This window comes from Oncorhynchus tshawytscha, linkage group LG20 (assembly GCF_018296145.1).
Source record: "Oncorhynchus tshawytscha isolate Ot180627B linkage group LG20, Otsh_v2.0, whole genome shotgun sequence".
Classification (NCBI taxonomy): Eukaryota; Metazoa; Chordata; class Actinopteri; order Salmoniformes; family Salmonidae; genus Oncorhynchus; species Oncorhynchus tshawytscha.
The window spans coordinates 35,065,481-35,080,239 of record NC_056448.1 but is presented as its reverse complement, the minus strand read 5'-3'; the positions used below and the strand labels follow the sequence as shown (position 1 = coordinate 35,080,239).

General features: G+C 43.2%; 2 protein-coding genes across 16 annotated transcripts in view; both read right to left on the bottom strand.

Annotated features, from left to right (window-relative positions):
• LOC112219901 (calcium/calmodulin-dependent protein kinase type II subunit beta) overlaps window positions 1–3,660 on the bottom strand; it is a 57,853-nt gene extending 54,193 nt beyond the window's left edge. For 8 of the 15 annotated variants that reach the window (XM_042302533.1, XM_042302532.1, XM_042302537.1 and 5 more), the window contains exons 1-2: window positions 3,272–3,652; window positions 1,364–1,458 (exon numbers count right to left, since the gene is read on the bottom strand). In XM_042302533.1, coding sequence (XP_042158467.1) covers window positions 1,364–1,458; window positions 3,272–3,333 — 157 coding nt within the window. In that variant the 5' untranslated portion in view covers window positions 3,334–3,652. Of the gene's footprint in view, window positions 1–1,363; window positions 1,459–3,271 lie in introns of all 15 variants that reach the window. The other 7 variants (XM_042302535.1, XM_042302540.1, XM_042302536.1 and 4 more) reach the window with 3 other exon arrangements.
• Window positions 3,661–6,419: 2,759 nt separating this feature from the next.
• nudcd3 (NudC domain containing 3) lies at window positions 6,420–14,693 on the bottom strand. The gene is made up of 6 exons (XM_024381771.2): window positions 14,312–14,693; window positions 11,066–11,409; window positions 10,638–10,770; window positions 10,280–10,423; window positions 10,013–10,201; window positions 6,420–7,099 (listed from the first exon to the last, which is right to left on the bottom strand). The coding sequence occupies exons 1-6, from the start codon at window positions 14,507–14,509 to the stop codon at window positions 6,989–6,991; spliced, it is 1,119 nt and encodes a 372-aa protein (XP_024237539.1). The 5' UTR covers window positions 14,510–14,693; the 3' UTR covers window positions 6,420–6,988.
• Window positions 14,694–14,759: the final 66 nt, after the last annotated feature.

Sequence of the window (14,759 nt, the reverse complement as noted above, 5' to 3'; positions counted from 1 at the left end):
ACACGCTTTTTCAGTTCTGCCCACACATTTTCTATAGGATTGAGGTCAGGGCTTTATGATGGCCACTCCAATACCTTGACTTTGTTGTACTTAAGCCATTTTGCCACAACTTTGGATGTATGCTTGGGGTCATTGTCCATTTGGAAGACCCATTTGCGACCAAGCTTTAACTTCCTGACTGATGTCTTGAGATGTTGCTTCAATAAATCCACATAATTTTCCTTCCTCGTGATGCCATCTATTTTGTGATGTGCACCAGTCCCTCCTGCAGCAAAGCACCCCCACAACATGATGCTGCCACCCCCGTCCTTCACGGTTGGGATGGTATTTTTCGGCTTGCAAGCCTCCCACTTTTTCCTCCAAACATAACGATGGTCATTATGGCCAAACAGTTCTATATTTGTTTCACCAGACCAGAGAACATTTCTCCAAAAAGTATGATCTTTGTCCCCATGTGCAGTTGCAAACCGTAGTCTGTCTTTTTTATGTCAGTTTTGGAGCAGTGGCTTCTTCCTTGCTGAGCGCCCTTCAGGTTATGCCAATATAGGACTCGTTTTACTGTGGATATAGATACTTTTGTACCTGTTTCCTCCAGCATCTTCACAAGGTCCTTTGCTGTTGTTCTGCGATTGATTTGCACTTTTTGCACCAAAGTGCGTTCATCTCTAGGAGACAGAACGCGTCTCCTTCCTGAGCGGTATGACGGCTGTGTGGTCCCATGGTGTTTATACTTGTTTACTATTGTTTGTACAGATGAACGTGTTACCTTCAGGCGTTTGGAAATTGCTCCCAAGGATGAACCAGACTTGTGGGGGTCTACATTTTTTTTCTGAGGTCTTGGCAGATTTCTTTTGATTTTCCCATGATGTCAAGCAAAGAGGCACTGGGTTTGAAGATAGGCCTTGAAATACATCCACAGGTACACCTCCAATTGACTCAAATGATGTCAATTAGCCTATCAGAAGCTTCTAAAGCCATGACATCATTTTCTGGAATTTTCCAAGCTGTTTAAAAGCACAGTCAATTTAGTGTATGTAAACTTCTGACCCACTGGAATTGTGATACAGTGAATTATAAGTGAAATAATCTGTCTGTAAATAATTGTTGGAAAAATTAGTTGTTAACAAGAAATTTGTGGAGTGGTTGAAACACAGTTTTAATGACTCCAACCTAAGTGTATGTAAACTTCTGACTTCAACTGTATACATTTATATATATCTTACACTACACACACACTGCATAGGGATGAGAAAGCTAACTTTATATCATATAGTTTCACCAGATCCCACACAGCTTACCCACCATGCAGCTATTTGACAGTTGGCACATATTGTTTGTGTGTGGGTGGGTGTATGTGTCTCACCTCTGGCTGAGAGCTTTTTGGTATTGATGATTTTGGCAGCATATTCCTGGCCGGTACAAAGTTTGACACAGCGGCGCACCACTGAAAACGCTCCCCTGGGAAACAAAGGCAGATAAAACAGGTGTTAGACATCACCTGGCCCTGGCAGCATCTCAATATTCTAGTCATTTCCTCTACTGTCTCCTTGTCTCCTTTCCTTCATTCCCACTGATCTTAAAGAACTGGACAGGTTGAAAGCATATCCTTATCCACTTCCCCTCTGCCTTTCATGAGTAAAGACATTTCTCCTGAAAGTAGTCATTGAGTGTGAGACGTGACAAGCAGCACAGCAGCACATCATGCAAATGAGAAGACTCAAGAGAAAACAACAGAAACGGTCTTTCAAGGATTTCTCTGTGTGTGCGTGCAACCGTTTGTGTGTGTCTGCATCTGTGTGAGAGGGAGAGAGTGAGACAGAGCGTGCATGCACCGTAGCAGTGCTGGTATTTTGGGGGGAGCTTGCATAACTAACTCAGCAGGGAAAACAGCAGTAACCGTCTGTGTCGTTTTTCTCTGAGCTATATATAGAACACCTTAGTACTGTTACACAATAAGACACACACTCTAACCTGACTGTCTCACACTCTCATGCTTACACTAGACCCCCACGTCTGACACACACACACTTATAATGCCATGACAGGTGAGTCTGTAAGAGTATATATATATATATACAGAGACAACAGGCTTATGACAGCAGAGAAAGACTTGTGAGACACACACAGACACACACAGACACACACACACAGACACACACACACACACACACACACCAAAAGGGGACAATCTGCCATCCTTACAGGAACTGTAATGAAGGTCCTGTTATCTCTTGGGGCAGCTGCTGCCACCACAGCATGGCGATTGTCTCTGGCTAATCACACAGGCCAGAACACACACGCATGGTGATTGTCTCTGGCTAATCACACAGGCCAGAACACACACAGCATGGCGATTGTCTCTGGCTAATCACACAGGCCAGAACACACACGCACGCCAGTGAACCTGCAGTTACATATACAAATTAACTACACGCTGTGCCATAAAGGTCCAGACCTCTTAGTAGAACTCCTAGTATTAGGGACTACACTTTATGGTAATATGTGCAGCAAATGTTTGGATTTAATAATAGTACCATCTCTACAGTTCTGTTTGCATAAGGATGTATTATGATCTATAAAATATGTTTCTCCTCCTGACAGAGAATGAGGAGAATACTCCCCCCTACCCAGTCCCACCCAGCACAGCCTGACACACCTATCCTGCTATGTGGTACAATTTATCTCTCTCTCACCCTCTCTCTCTCTCTCTCTCACCCTCTCTCTCTCTGTCTCTCTCTCTCACCCTCTCTCTCTCTCACACCCTCTCTCTCTCTCACACCCTCTCTCATACACAGTCACACACACACAGTCACACACACACAGTCACACACCTATCTTTCCATCCTCTCTCAAGACCCCAATTACAAAACATCCCATGCTGCTCTGATCTCTGACAGCTCAAATTGGCACACTTCCTCTCTCTTCAGACTGTTACATCATGTCCCCAGTCCCCACTGTTGCTGTTATTGCAGACCATGCAGCAAGCAGATCAAATGTAGGCTAGCCTATCTTTAATATTTAAGTTTATATATTGTATTGTCATGTCGAGGCTGCACTTCAAAACAGAGTGAAAACGTGCGTTTTGTTTAGCTGTGTTGCTGCGAACGTAACAGATCAGCAGAGATTAGCTCTGACCCCCATTCCGCTGCGCTGCCGCTCCAACAACCCATACACATCTGCAGACATGCAACTATGCAAAGCAACCATAGATTAACAGGAAGACGATACAATGATGGTGGCATCATAAAGCAATAATGCAGCAACGCCTTACTTTCCGAGTTCTTCATATAGTTGGAAATCGTCCGTAAAACGTGTACAGGTAGTCACTGCCATCTTCCGTTTATTCGCGGGGGTTGTGCGCCCAAAATAAATCCGTCTTCAAGTGAATTTATATTGGATGTATCCGTATAGTAGCCTAGTTATTCTATGTTAAAAAAAATGCCGCGGTGTAATGCGTTTTCTGTCCAGAGAGCACTAGGAACCAGGCCTCAAGATATGTAGGCTATTCGAGTGGAGGAGAGGCAGTGGTGCTTCTCTCTCTCTCTCTCTCTCTCTCTCTCTCTCTCTCCGAAAGTGTGTCGTTCAATCGCCGTTCACTCCGTTTCTGCACCAGCGAGCGCGCTGTAAATTCAACACATCATTTTCCCACCACCAGGGGGAATTGCAACGGCTCGACAACACCTGGCACATCAGAATCAGATTTGTTCTTTACAGGCTTTGGCATCATCACCAATCATGTGTAGCAGCTGGAACACCTATAGCCTAAAGGCAATACAATTGATAGAGGTATTTGTTTAGGTCTACCCAAATAAAATGGACTATGTTTTAGTGTGTTGAAACTGTTAGACAGGTAAATATCCTTAAACTGTTATACTTTGATTATCGTGTTTTTTCAATGACCCGACACACCAATTCAAATCAAAGTTTGGTCCATGGTAGGCAACATCAGTGCTTGAGGTGGGCCGGTGCTCAACGCAGTACCGCAAAATGTATCCTGCGATAACTGGCCACTCTTGTAAGATAGAATTGACTCTAACGCATGACGAATAAAAACTCCTAAATATACCATTTCAGTCCACTTGAAGAACTGAGCAACTTAAAGCACCAGTGTAACTGACCTGGCGTGGAGGAGATCTATGGAGTCATAGGCTGCTCCTGTCTATTGTCTCTATTATTGGATTGTTCTTCTGCACTGATATCACGAATAACTCTATTCTTAGGAGCAAAGCTTCTACACTTCAGACCTGAGAAAGACAATCATTTTGATCTTCAAATAATTGTATGTGACTGTATTAATCTTTAAAGAATGATCTGTGACTGTATTCATCTTTAAAAATTGTCTGTGACTGTATTTATCTTTAAAGATTGGTCTGTGACTGTATTAATCTTTAAAGAATTGTCTGTGACTGTATTCATCTTTAAAGAATTGTCTGTGACTGTATTAATCTTTAAATAATTGTCTGTGACTGTATGGATCTATAAAGAATTGTCTGTGACTGTATTCATATTTAAAGAATTGTCTGTGACTGTATGGATCTATAAAGAATTGTCTGTGACTGTATGGATCTATAAAGAATTGTCTGTGACTGTATTCATCTTTAAATAATTGTCTGTGACTGTATGGATCTATAAAGAATTGTCTGTGACTGTATTCATCTTTAAATAATTGTCTGTGACTGTATTGATATTTAAATAATTGTCTGTGACTGTATTCATCTTTAAAGAATTGTCTGTGACTGTATGGATCTTTAAATAATTGTCTGTGACTGTATTCATCTTTAAATAATTATCTGTGACTGTATGAATCTTTAAAGAATTGTCTGTGACTGTATTCATCTTTAAAGAATTGTCTGTGACTGTATTCATCTTTAAATAATTATCTGTGACTGTATGAATCTTTAAAGAATTGTCTGTGACTGTATTCATCTTTAAAGAATTGTCTGTGACTGTATGGATCTATAAAGAATTGTCTGTGACTGTATGGATCTATAAATAATTGTTTGTGACTGTATGGATCTATAAAGAACTCTCTGTGGCTGTATTGATATTTGAAGAAATATCTGTGACTCAGTGGAGGCTGCTTGGGGGAGGACAGCTCATAATAATGTATGAAACTAAGTGAATGGAATGGTATTAAACCATGTGTTTGATGTATCATTGTACCATTCCACTAATTCCATTCCAACCATTACCAGGAGCACATTCCCCACAATTAAGGTGCTGCCAACCTCCTGTGTTGTGACTGTATTAATCTTAAAAAGAACTGTCTGTGACTGTGTTAATCTTTAAAGAACTGTCTGTGACTGTGTTCATCTTTAAAGAACTGTCTGTGACTGTGTTAATCTTTAAAGAACTGTCTGTGACTGTATTCATCTTTAAAGAACGATCTGTGACTATTCATCCCTAAAGAACTGTCTGTGACTGTATTAATCTTTAAAGAACTATCTGTGACTATTAATCTCTAAATAACTGTCTGTGATTCTATTAATCTTTAAAGAAGGGGCTGTCGGTGTCTATGCTGTCTGTCTGAGCATCTGACCAGCTGTAGATATATTAGTTCTGATATCCATCTTTTATCTTATTCATCTGATACTGCCATTCTCAGACCAAGAAGGAATATTATACTGCACTGAGGAGAATCAGAGATCTTTTTATAGTGCCCTCCTTTGACACTACTGTTAAATGTCAGGTCTGTCACCAGGCACCTCTGTAGATCTACAGGGACCCAGAGACATATAGAGATCTCTACTTAGCAGTAACCCATTTTGCATGGACATTGCCATTGAGGGCTTTCACCATTTTAAAGTAGACTTCTTCAAATGGTTTTGTCTAGTTTATAAATATATTTCAGCTATATCACCGCCATCTAATGGCCACAATAAATAAATGACCAGATTTGGTTCAAGACTCCAGCACTGCAAGTGGTGGTAAATCAACAATATTATCTTTACACTTTTCTCCAAAAATCAAAAGAAAATAGACTACTTGAAAGTGGATATTGCCTCAATGTGGGTGCTTTGGTGGGTTTAGAACCCAGGAATAGAAGCTGCTGCCTTTGCAGGATGGAAAAGGGATTCCTAATAAATACAACAAAAATGGCACTTCCCATTCTGCCGCAGACGCCATAATGGCAGATACAATGTTGAGAACTTTTTGCATCTCTATGGCAAGGACACATAGGTTTTAATGCCGCTCCACAGCACACAGCGTAGCCTAGTGGTTCGAGCGTTGGACTAGTATCCGGAAGGTTGCAAGTTCAAACCCCCGAGCTGACAAGGTACAAATCTGTCGTTCTGCCCCTGAACAGGCAGTTAACCCACTGTTCCTAGGCAGTCATTGAAAATAAGAATTTGTTCTTAACTGACTTGCCTCGTTAAATAAAGGTTAAACCTTTTTTTTTTTAAACACAGACACATCAGTGCAGGTTTTATTTAACTTTATTTATTTCAGGCACACAGTACTGACACACCTCAGTAAAATGGCAGGGAGGTATTTAGCCAACCAATATCAGTCAACTACATGTAAAACACCACAGACATCTGGACCTGGAAGTTGCCCCTCCACTTCAATGGTGAAGGTTAGGATATGGAGAGGGTCATCTGATCCTAGACCTGTGTCTGTACAGCTATCTCCTAGGTCCAGGTGTGTTCAGTGTGAAAACAGACATTTAAACAGGTATGTTCAGGGTCATGTTCATTAGGGCCCAAAATGGAAAGGGTTTTTAAAACGTTTTGCAATGGAAAGCGTTAATGAGCGTTCAGGGAGTGCAGGAAGTTCCTCAGAGTTTGTATTTTTTCTTCTGTTTGGTCCCTAATGAACACAACCTGGGTATGTCACATCAGTCAGAACACAGTAACAAAGCTCATCTCCATTCCTATTCAAAGATCACTCAGAAAAAGAAAGAAAATCTTAAAATACCAGGCAGTTTCTACTGATAAATCTGCTAACCCTCCTCAGTCTCTCAACCCCAATCCCCAACATTGTGTGTTCACATCTGTACAGCGCTGGAGGGGATGTCGAACATGGAGGGATCAAACTGTTGTCCTTTAAAGGGAGAGCCCTCAGCATCCCACCCCTTCTTCAGCATGTCATGCACCTTCTACATGAGAGAGAGAGAGAACTTGTGAGAATGGAATGCCCACATACATACAGTGCATTCGGAAAGTATTCAGACCCCTTGACTTGTTCCACATTTTGCTATGTTACAACCTTATTCTGAAATTGATTAAATCGTTATCCCCCCTCATCAATCTACATGGAAAACTGAAAAATTACATTCACATAAGTATTGAGACCCTTTACTCAGTACTTTACTGAAGCACCTTTGGCAGCGATTACAGCATCAAGTCTTCTTGGGTATGATGCTACAAGCTTGGCACACCTGTATATGGGGAGTTTCTCCCATTTTTCTCTGCAGATCCTCTCAAGCTCTGTCAGGTTGGATGGGGAGCGTTGCTGAACAGCTGTTTTCAGTTCTCTCCAGAGATGTTCGATCGGGTTCAAGTCCGAGCTCTGGCTGGGCCACTCAAGGACATTCAGAGACTTGTCCCAAAGCCACTCCTGCGTTGTCATGGCTGTGTGCTTAGGGTCATTGTCCTGTTGGAAGGTGAAGCTTCACCCCAGTCTGAGGTCCTGAGAGCTCTGGAGCAGGTTTTCATCAAGGATCTCTCTGTACTTTGCTCCATTCATCTTTGCCTTGATCCTAACTACTCTCCCAGTCGCTGCAGCTGAAAAACATCCCCGCAGCATGATGCTGCCACCATCATTCTTCACAGTAGGGATGGTGCCAGGTTTCCTCCAGACGTGACACTTGGCATTCCAGCTAAATAATTAAATCTTGGTTTCATCAGACCAGAATATCTTGTTTCTCATGGTCTGAGAGTCCTTCGGGTGCCTTTTGGCAAACTCCAAGCGGGCTGTCATATGACTTTCACTGAGGAGTGGCTTCTGTCTGGCCATTACCATAAAGCCCTGATTGGTGGAGTGCTGTATAGATCATTGTCCTTCTCGAAGGCTTCTCGATCGCCACAGAGGAACTCTGGAGCTCTGTCAGAGTGACCATCAGGTTCTTGGTCATCTCCCTGACCAGGGCTCTTTTCAACCATTTGCTCAGTTTGGCCAGGTGGCCAGCTCTAGGAAGAGTCTTGGTGGTTCCAAATATCTTCCATTTAAGAATTATGGAGGCCACTGTGTTCTTAGGGACCTTCAATGCTGCAGAAATAGTGTGTGTAGATTGATGAGGGGAAAAAACAATTTAATCCATTTTAGAACAAGGCTGTAACGTAACAAAATGTGGAAAAGGTCAAAGGGTCGGAATACTTTCAGAATGCACTGTACATACAATACAAATACAGAACTGCACAATTGGACTCAACATAGTTCAGCCACAAATTCCTCCACATGTCCCTAAAGTTGAAGTCGGAAGTTTACATACATTTGAACTCAGTTTGCACAATTCCTGACATTTAATCCTAGTAAATACCCTGTTTTAGGTCAGTTAGGATCACCACTAAATTTTAAGAATGTGAAATTTCAGAATAATAGTAGAGAGAATGATTTCTTTCAGCTTTCATTTCTTTCATCACATTCCCAGTGGGTCAGAAGTTCACACACTCAATTAGTATTCGGTAGCATTGCCTTTAAATTGTTTAACCTGGGCTTCCCACAATAAGTTGGGTGAATTTTGGCCCATTCCTCATGACAGAGCTGGTGTAACTGAGTCAGGTTTGTAGGCCTCCTTGCTCACACACACATTTTCAGTTCTGCCCACAAATTTTCTATAGGATTGAGGTCACGGCTTTGTGATGGCCACTCCAATAACTTGACTTTGTTGTCCTTAAGCCATTTTGGATGTATGCTTTGGGTCATTGTCCATTTGGAAAACCCATTTGCGACCAAGCTTTAACTTCCTGACTGATGTCTTGAGATGTTGCTTCAATAAATCCACATAATTTTCCTACCTCGTGATGCCATCTATTTTGTGAAGTGCACCAGTCACTCCTGCAGAAAAGCACCCCCACAACATGATGCTGCCACCCCCGTGCTTCACGGTTGGGGTGGTGTTCTTCGCTTGCAAGCCTCCCCCTTTTTCCTCCAAACATAACGATGGTGATTATGGCCAAACAGTTCAATTTTTGTTTCACCAGACCAGAGGACATTTCTCCAAAAAGTATGATCTTTGTCCCCATGTGCAGTTGCAAAACGTAGTCTGGCATTTTTATGTCAGTTTTGGAGCCGTGGCTTCTTCCTTGCTTGCTGAGCAGCCTTTCAGGTTATGTCGATATAGGACTCGTTTTACTGTGGATATAGATACGTTTGTACCCGTTTCCTCCAACATCTTCACAAGGTCCTTTGCTGTTGTTCTGGGATTGATTTGCACTTTTCACACAAAAGTGTGTTTATCTCTAGGAGACAGAACGTTTGTTTGTATTGGTGAACGTGGTACCTTCAGGCATTTGGAAATTGCTCCCAAAGACGAACCAGACTTGTGGAGGTCTACATTTTTTCCCCCTGGGGTCTTGGCTGATTTCTTTTGATTTTCCCATGATGTCAAGCAAAGAGGCACTGGGTTTGAAGATAGGCCTTGAAATACATCCACAGGTACACCTCCAATTGACTCAAATGATGTCAATTAGCCTATCAGAAGCTTCTAAAGCCATGACATCATTTTCTGGAATTTTCCAAGCTGTTTAAAAGCACAGTCAATTTAGTGTATGTAAACTTCTGACCCACTGGAATTGTGATACAGTGAATTATAAGTGAAATAATCTGTCTATAAACAATTGTTGGAAAATTACTTGTGTCATGCGCCAAGTAGATGTCCTAACCGACTTGCCAAAACTAGTTTGTTAACAAGAAATTTGTGGAGTGGTTGAAAAACAAGTTTTAATGACTCCAACCTAAGTGCATGTAAACTTCTGACTTCAACTGTATACCCTTCCCAACATCATGAGGCTTAGGTTGGTTTGATGGTAGTGTATGCATGTTTACGTGTGTGTGTGTGTGCTCTCACCATCTCGTGGCTCTGGGGCTTGCCCTGTAGTTTCTGGTGGTAGTCGAAGGTGAGTCTGTCCAGCACGGCATGCTCCTCCTCATCCACCGTGGCCATGGAGCGCTCTCTGTTGATCTGGTTCACATCAATCTCCTTCTCCCCTTTCAACACAGCACTCCACCAGACCTCCCCACTCTTACTGAGAGACAACTACAGGGAGAGGGAGGAAGGCTGTATCAGTGAGTGAGTGTGTCTAGATAAATTTGTAGGTGTGTGTGTGTCACTCACCACCACACAACATCCAGGCTCCAGGCTCCATAGTGAGTTCTCAGTGTTGATCTTATGTGTGAGCTCTCCTTCCATCAGGACCGTCTCTCCTGCCTCCTCCTTCAAACACACACGCACACTGCCCGGCTGCATGTTCACACACACCTGGTACGGACACAAACAAAGAGAAGTTAAAGCATGAGTACTTCACAAACATTACATGGTACAACCCCAGCAGAAATGTTAAACTCGAGAATAAACTGGCCACAGAAAACTCATCACATCATAATAATTCAAACAGGCATTTATAAACATTAAGGATTTGCTTTTAAAAGGTTGAAATATGTAGAAAGAGGAGCACTGTGGTGGCCGTGTTCACCTGTCTGCCCTTGACGACGGTCTTGGGAACGTGGACCCGGACCTCAACGTCGGTGTAGTCCTGAGACCAGCTGTAGGTGTCCCTCACCGCCCCATTGTAACTATCTGGACTGGCCTGTTGCACCACCTGACCACTGACACACACACACACACACACACACACACACACAGTGGAAGAAGCACTCGATACAAGGGTTGGTATTAGGGTGGGTTTTAGAGTTGCCCTAGCGAGATTCTACCAAATTCAAAACTGCCAACATGTATTTGTAAAGCATTTCAGCAAATATGTAAATGTCCCATCTATAAAAGGTTTTAACAGTTGTGGACCTGTTTTGTGTAACTTTGTGGACCCTTTTCTAAAGCATTGAAAAAGCTCAGAGAAAGAACCAGTCATACTGGCATGGCCACGAGAGGCAGTACAATACTAACTCTGTAGATGCTGAACAGGCTGCTGCATGGTCTCCATGTGATGACTGCTGGGCCACACTGCTGCAATGGGGCTGTGGAATAGAGTCTGGAGCTTGGCTGGAAGAGGCTTGGCTGGAGGAGGTAGTGCACGAGGCTGCACTGGGCTCTCCAGAAGCTGAGTCAGAGCTCTCTCTCTGGGCATCAGGCTCTGTCTTCTCCCCCCTCGGCTCCTCTGGCTGCTCAGTGGCCTGCAACTCCAGCTCCTGCACCGCGGGGGGCACCATCCTGGCCTCCTGTCTCTGCTGCAGCTCCCTCTGTTGCCTCTCTCTGTCCTGCTCAGCCACATGCTCAAACAGACGGAAGGACTGTGGAGAATAACAGAGACATGACGAGATAAGTCCATAATCAACCCCCTCATCACTTTTTGTGCACCTCAAAGGTAGTCTGCAAGATGGCACCATCATAGAAAAAGGGACGCCATCCCAATTTATAACCAAATCAGCCTAACATCAGACTAACATCTCTTCCCATACGAGTTTAGACGAAAGGAGAGATGCCAACAATGGTAGTCTTGACAGATTAGGTCACTGTTAACCTATCATAGCAGGCGTAAAAGAAAATGCATGAGCAGAGTCCCCACATCTGCTGAATCCCTGAAAACCGGATACATCCGACTGTTGGCAACTACGTTAAGGGTGGGTCATATGCCACATTCAAAACAACTGTAGCAATCATAGCCAAATACCATCCGGTCACACAGGGCGCCTGACCTCCAGGGCCCACACCCCTAACTAATTTCCTGCAATTCTACACATTTTACCATGCCATGATAATGATACCTGAGTGAGAATGACTAACACAATCAATGGGTCCCCCTGGAGGTCAGGGCCCTGGGCACATGCCCTGCGTGACAGGTCAGTATTTGGCAATGATTACTAGAAGTTTAGATAGCTGGCTAGACTAATTTACCAATCTAAAAATGTTTAGCTGACATGGATAATTGAGTGACTAAGTGACTGACATAACATGAGAAAAATTGTTGATGCACAACCAAATTTCGAACTTGCACCTTATGTATTCTACTATTCTAACTCTCAACAGTAAGTTGAGATCAAAACTGAGTTCAATAAGCGCGGTTGCTTATGCCTGGAGCAGTCCCTTGTTCAAGACCAGTTGACTTGGAATTCCTAGTCGGAAACTCGGGCATCTTTCTAAAGCTCTGACCTGAAGATCACGTCATGATTATTACCTTGTTTTTTCCGAGTTCCCTGTTGTCTTGAAAGCACCATCTGTTGAAGTTGTTGGTAAATCGACCCGTTGTTTATGCTGATGTCATACTACTGAGTGTACGTTTAAAAATTACGTCTATATTGAGCAGAGGTCTATGGATAGGATGGACACATTACATTTTTAGCAATGCTTTTTTTACTGATAAAAACTTGATCATTGTATCCGCAGTGGAGCCCAGTTTCATAATATTACCATATTTTTTTTATTTCACCTTTATTTAACCAGGTAGGCTAGTTGAGAACAAGTTCTCATTTACAACTGCGACCTGGCCAAGATAAAGCATAGCAGTGTGAACAGACAACAACACAGAGTTACACATGGAGTAAACAATGAACAAGTCAATAACACAGTAGGAAAAAAAAAGGGTCTATATACATTGTGTGAAAAAGGCATGAGGAGGTAGGCGAATAATTACAATTTTGCAGATTAACACTGGAGTGATAAATTATCAGATGGTCATGTACAGGTAGAGATACTGGTGTGCAAAAGAGCAGAAAAGTAAATAAATATAAACAGTATGGGGATGAGGTAGGTAAATTGGGTGGGCTATTTACCGATGGACTATGTACAGCTGCAGCGATCAGTTAGCTGCTCAGATAGCAGATGTTTGAAGTTGGTGAGGGAGATAAAAGTCTCCAACTTCAGCGATTTTTGCAATTAGTTCCAGTCACAGGCAGCAGAGAACTAGAACGAAAGGCAGCCAAATGAGGTGTTGGCTTTAGGGATGATCAGTGAGATACACCTGCTGGAGCGCGTGCTACGGGTGGGTGTTGCCATCGTGACCAGTGAACTGAGATAAGGCGGAGCTTTACCTAGCATGGACTTGTAGATGACCTGGAGCCAGTGGGTCTGGCGACGAATATGTAGCGAGGGCCAGCCGACTAGAGCGTACAGGTCGCAGTGGTGGGTGGTATAAGGTGCTTTAGTAACAAAACGGATGGCAGTGTGATAGACTGCATCCAGTTTGCTGAGTAGAGTATTGGAAGCTATTTTGTAGATGACATCGCCGAAGCCGAGGATCGGTAGGATAGTCCGTTTTACTAGGGTAAGTTTGGCGGCGTGAGTGAAGGAGGCTTTGCTGCGGAATAGAAAGCCGACTCTAGATTTGATTTTAGATTGGAGATGTTTGATACGAGTCTGGAAGGAGAGTTCACAGTCTAGCCAGAAACCTAGGTACTTATAGATGTCCACATATTCTAGGTCGGAACCATCCAGGGTGGTGATGCTAGTCGGGCGTACAGGTGGAGGCAGCGAACGGTTGAAGAGCATGCATTTGGTTTTACTAGCGTTTAAGAGCAGTTGGAGGCCACGGAAGGAGTGTTGTATGGCATTGAAGCTTGTTGAGGTTAGATAGCACAGTGTCCAAGGAAGGGCCAGAAGTATACAGAATGGTGTCGTCTGCGTAGAGGTGGATCAGGGAATCGCCCGCAGCAAGAGCAACATCATTGATATATACAGAGAAAAGAGTCGGCCCGAGAATTGAACCCTGTGGCACCCCCATAGAGACTGCCAGAGGACCGGACAACATGCCCTCCGATTTGACACACTGAACTCTGTCTGCAAAGTAGTTGGTGAACCAGGCAAGGCAGTCATTAGAAAAACCGAGGCTACGGAGTCTGCCGATAAGAATATGGTGATTGACAGAGTCAAAAGCCTTGGCCAGGTCGATGAAGACGGCTGCACAGTACTGTCTTTTATCGATGGCGGTTATGATATCGTTTAGTACCTTGAGCGTGGCTGAGGTGCACCCGTGACCGGCTCGGGAAACCAGATTGCACAGCTGGTTGCTGTAGTTTTGAAGTAATCACAAAAAAACAGGCCTTGTTTTAGGGCATTTTCATCCTGCCAGCTCCAATTAGTTATATTGAGCACCATGATACCAACTACCTTCCGTACATTCTAGGGGGCAAAATGGCTAGCCTAATCGGCTAACACAGCTACAGCTAGCTACAGTAGTAAGTAAGCTACATGTGCTACCTTTAGGACCATTTTCTCGGCCACCCCTGGAGGGAAGCCCATACGGTCGTTGGGTGTTGACAGCAGACGGTAAAAGTCTGTCTTGCGGTACAGGAAGCCGAAGTAGACCTGAAGGAAATTCTGGATGTTTCCAACATGCTGCAAGATTCCAAGCAAAGCGTTGTCATACAACTCTGTCATTTCCATGGGCGACGCCATTGTAGATTTTAAACTTTCTGCGTAATTTGTCAAACTGTTGAAACTTGACGCAAAATACTTTTGTATTTCAATAAATGTATCTTTATCGCAAAAATGTTTAGTTGTCCGTTGAGTTTGAGATTGTGCTCCCAAGCTAGCTGGATAGCTATTTTGATTTTTAGGTACGAACTGAAAATTGTCCCCAAGGTAACACCACCACCCGCAAAATAAGGTTCCTATGTGAAAACACTGTTTTCTAATACAATACATT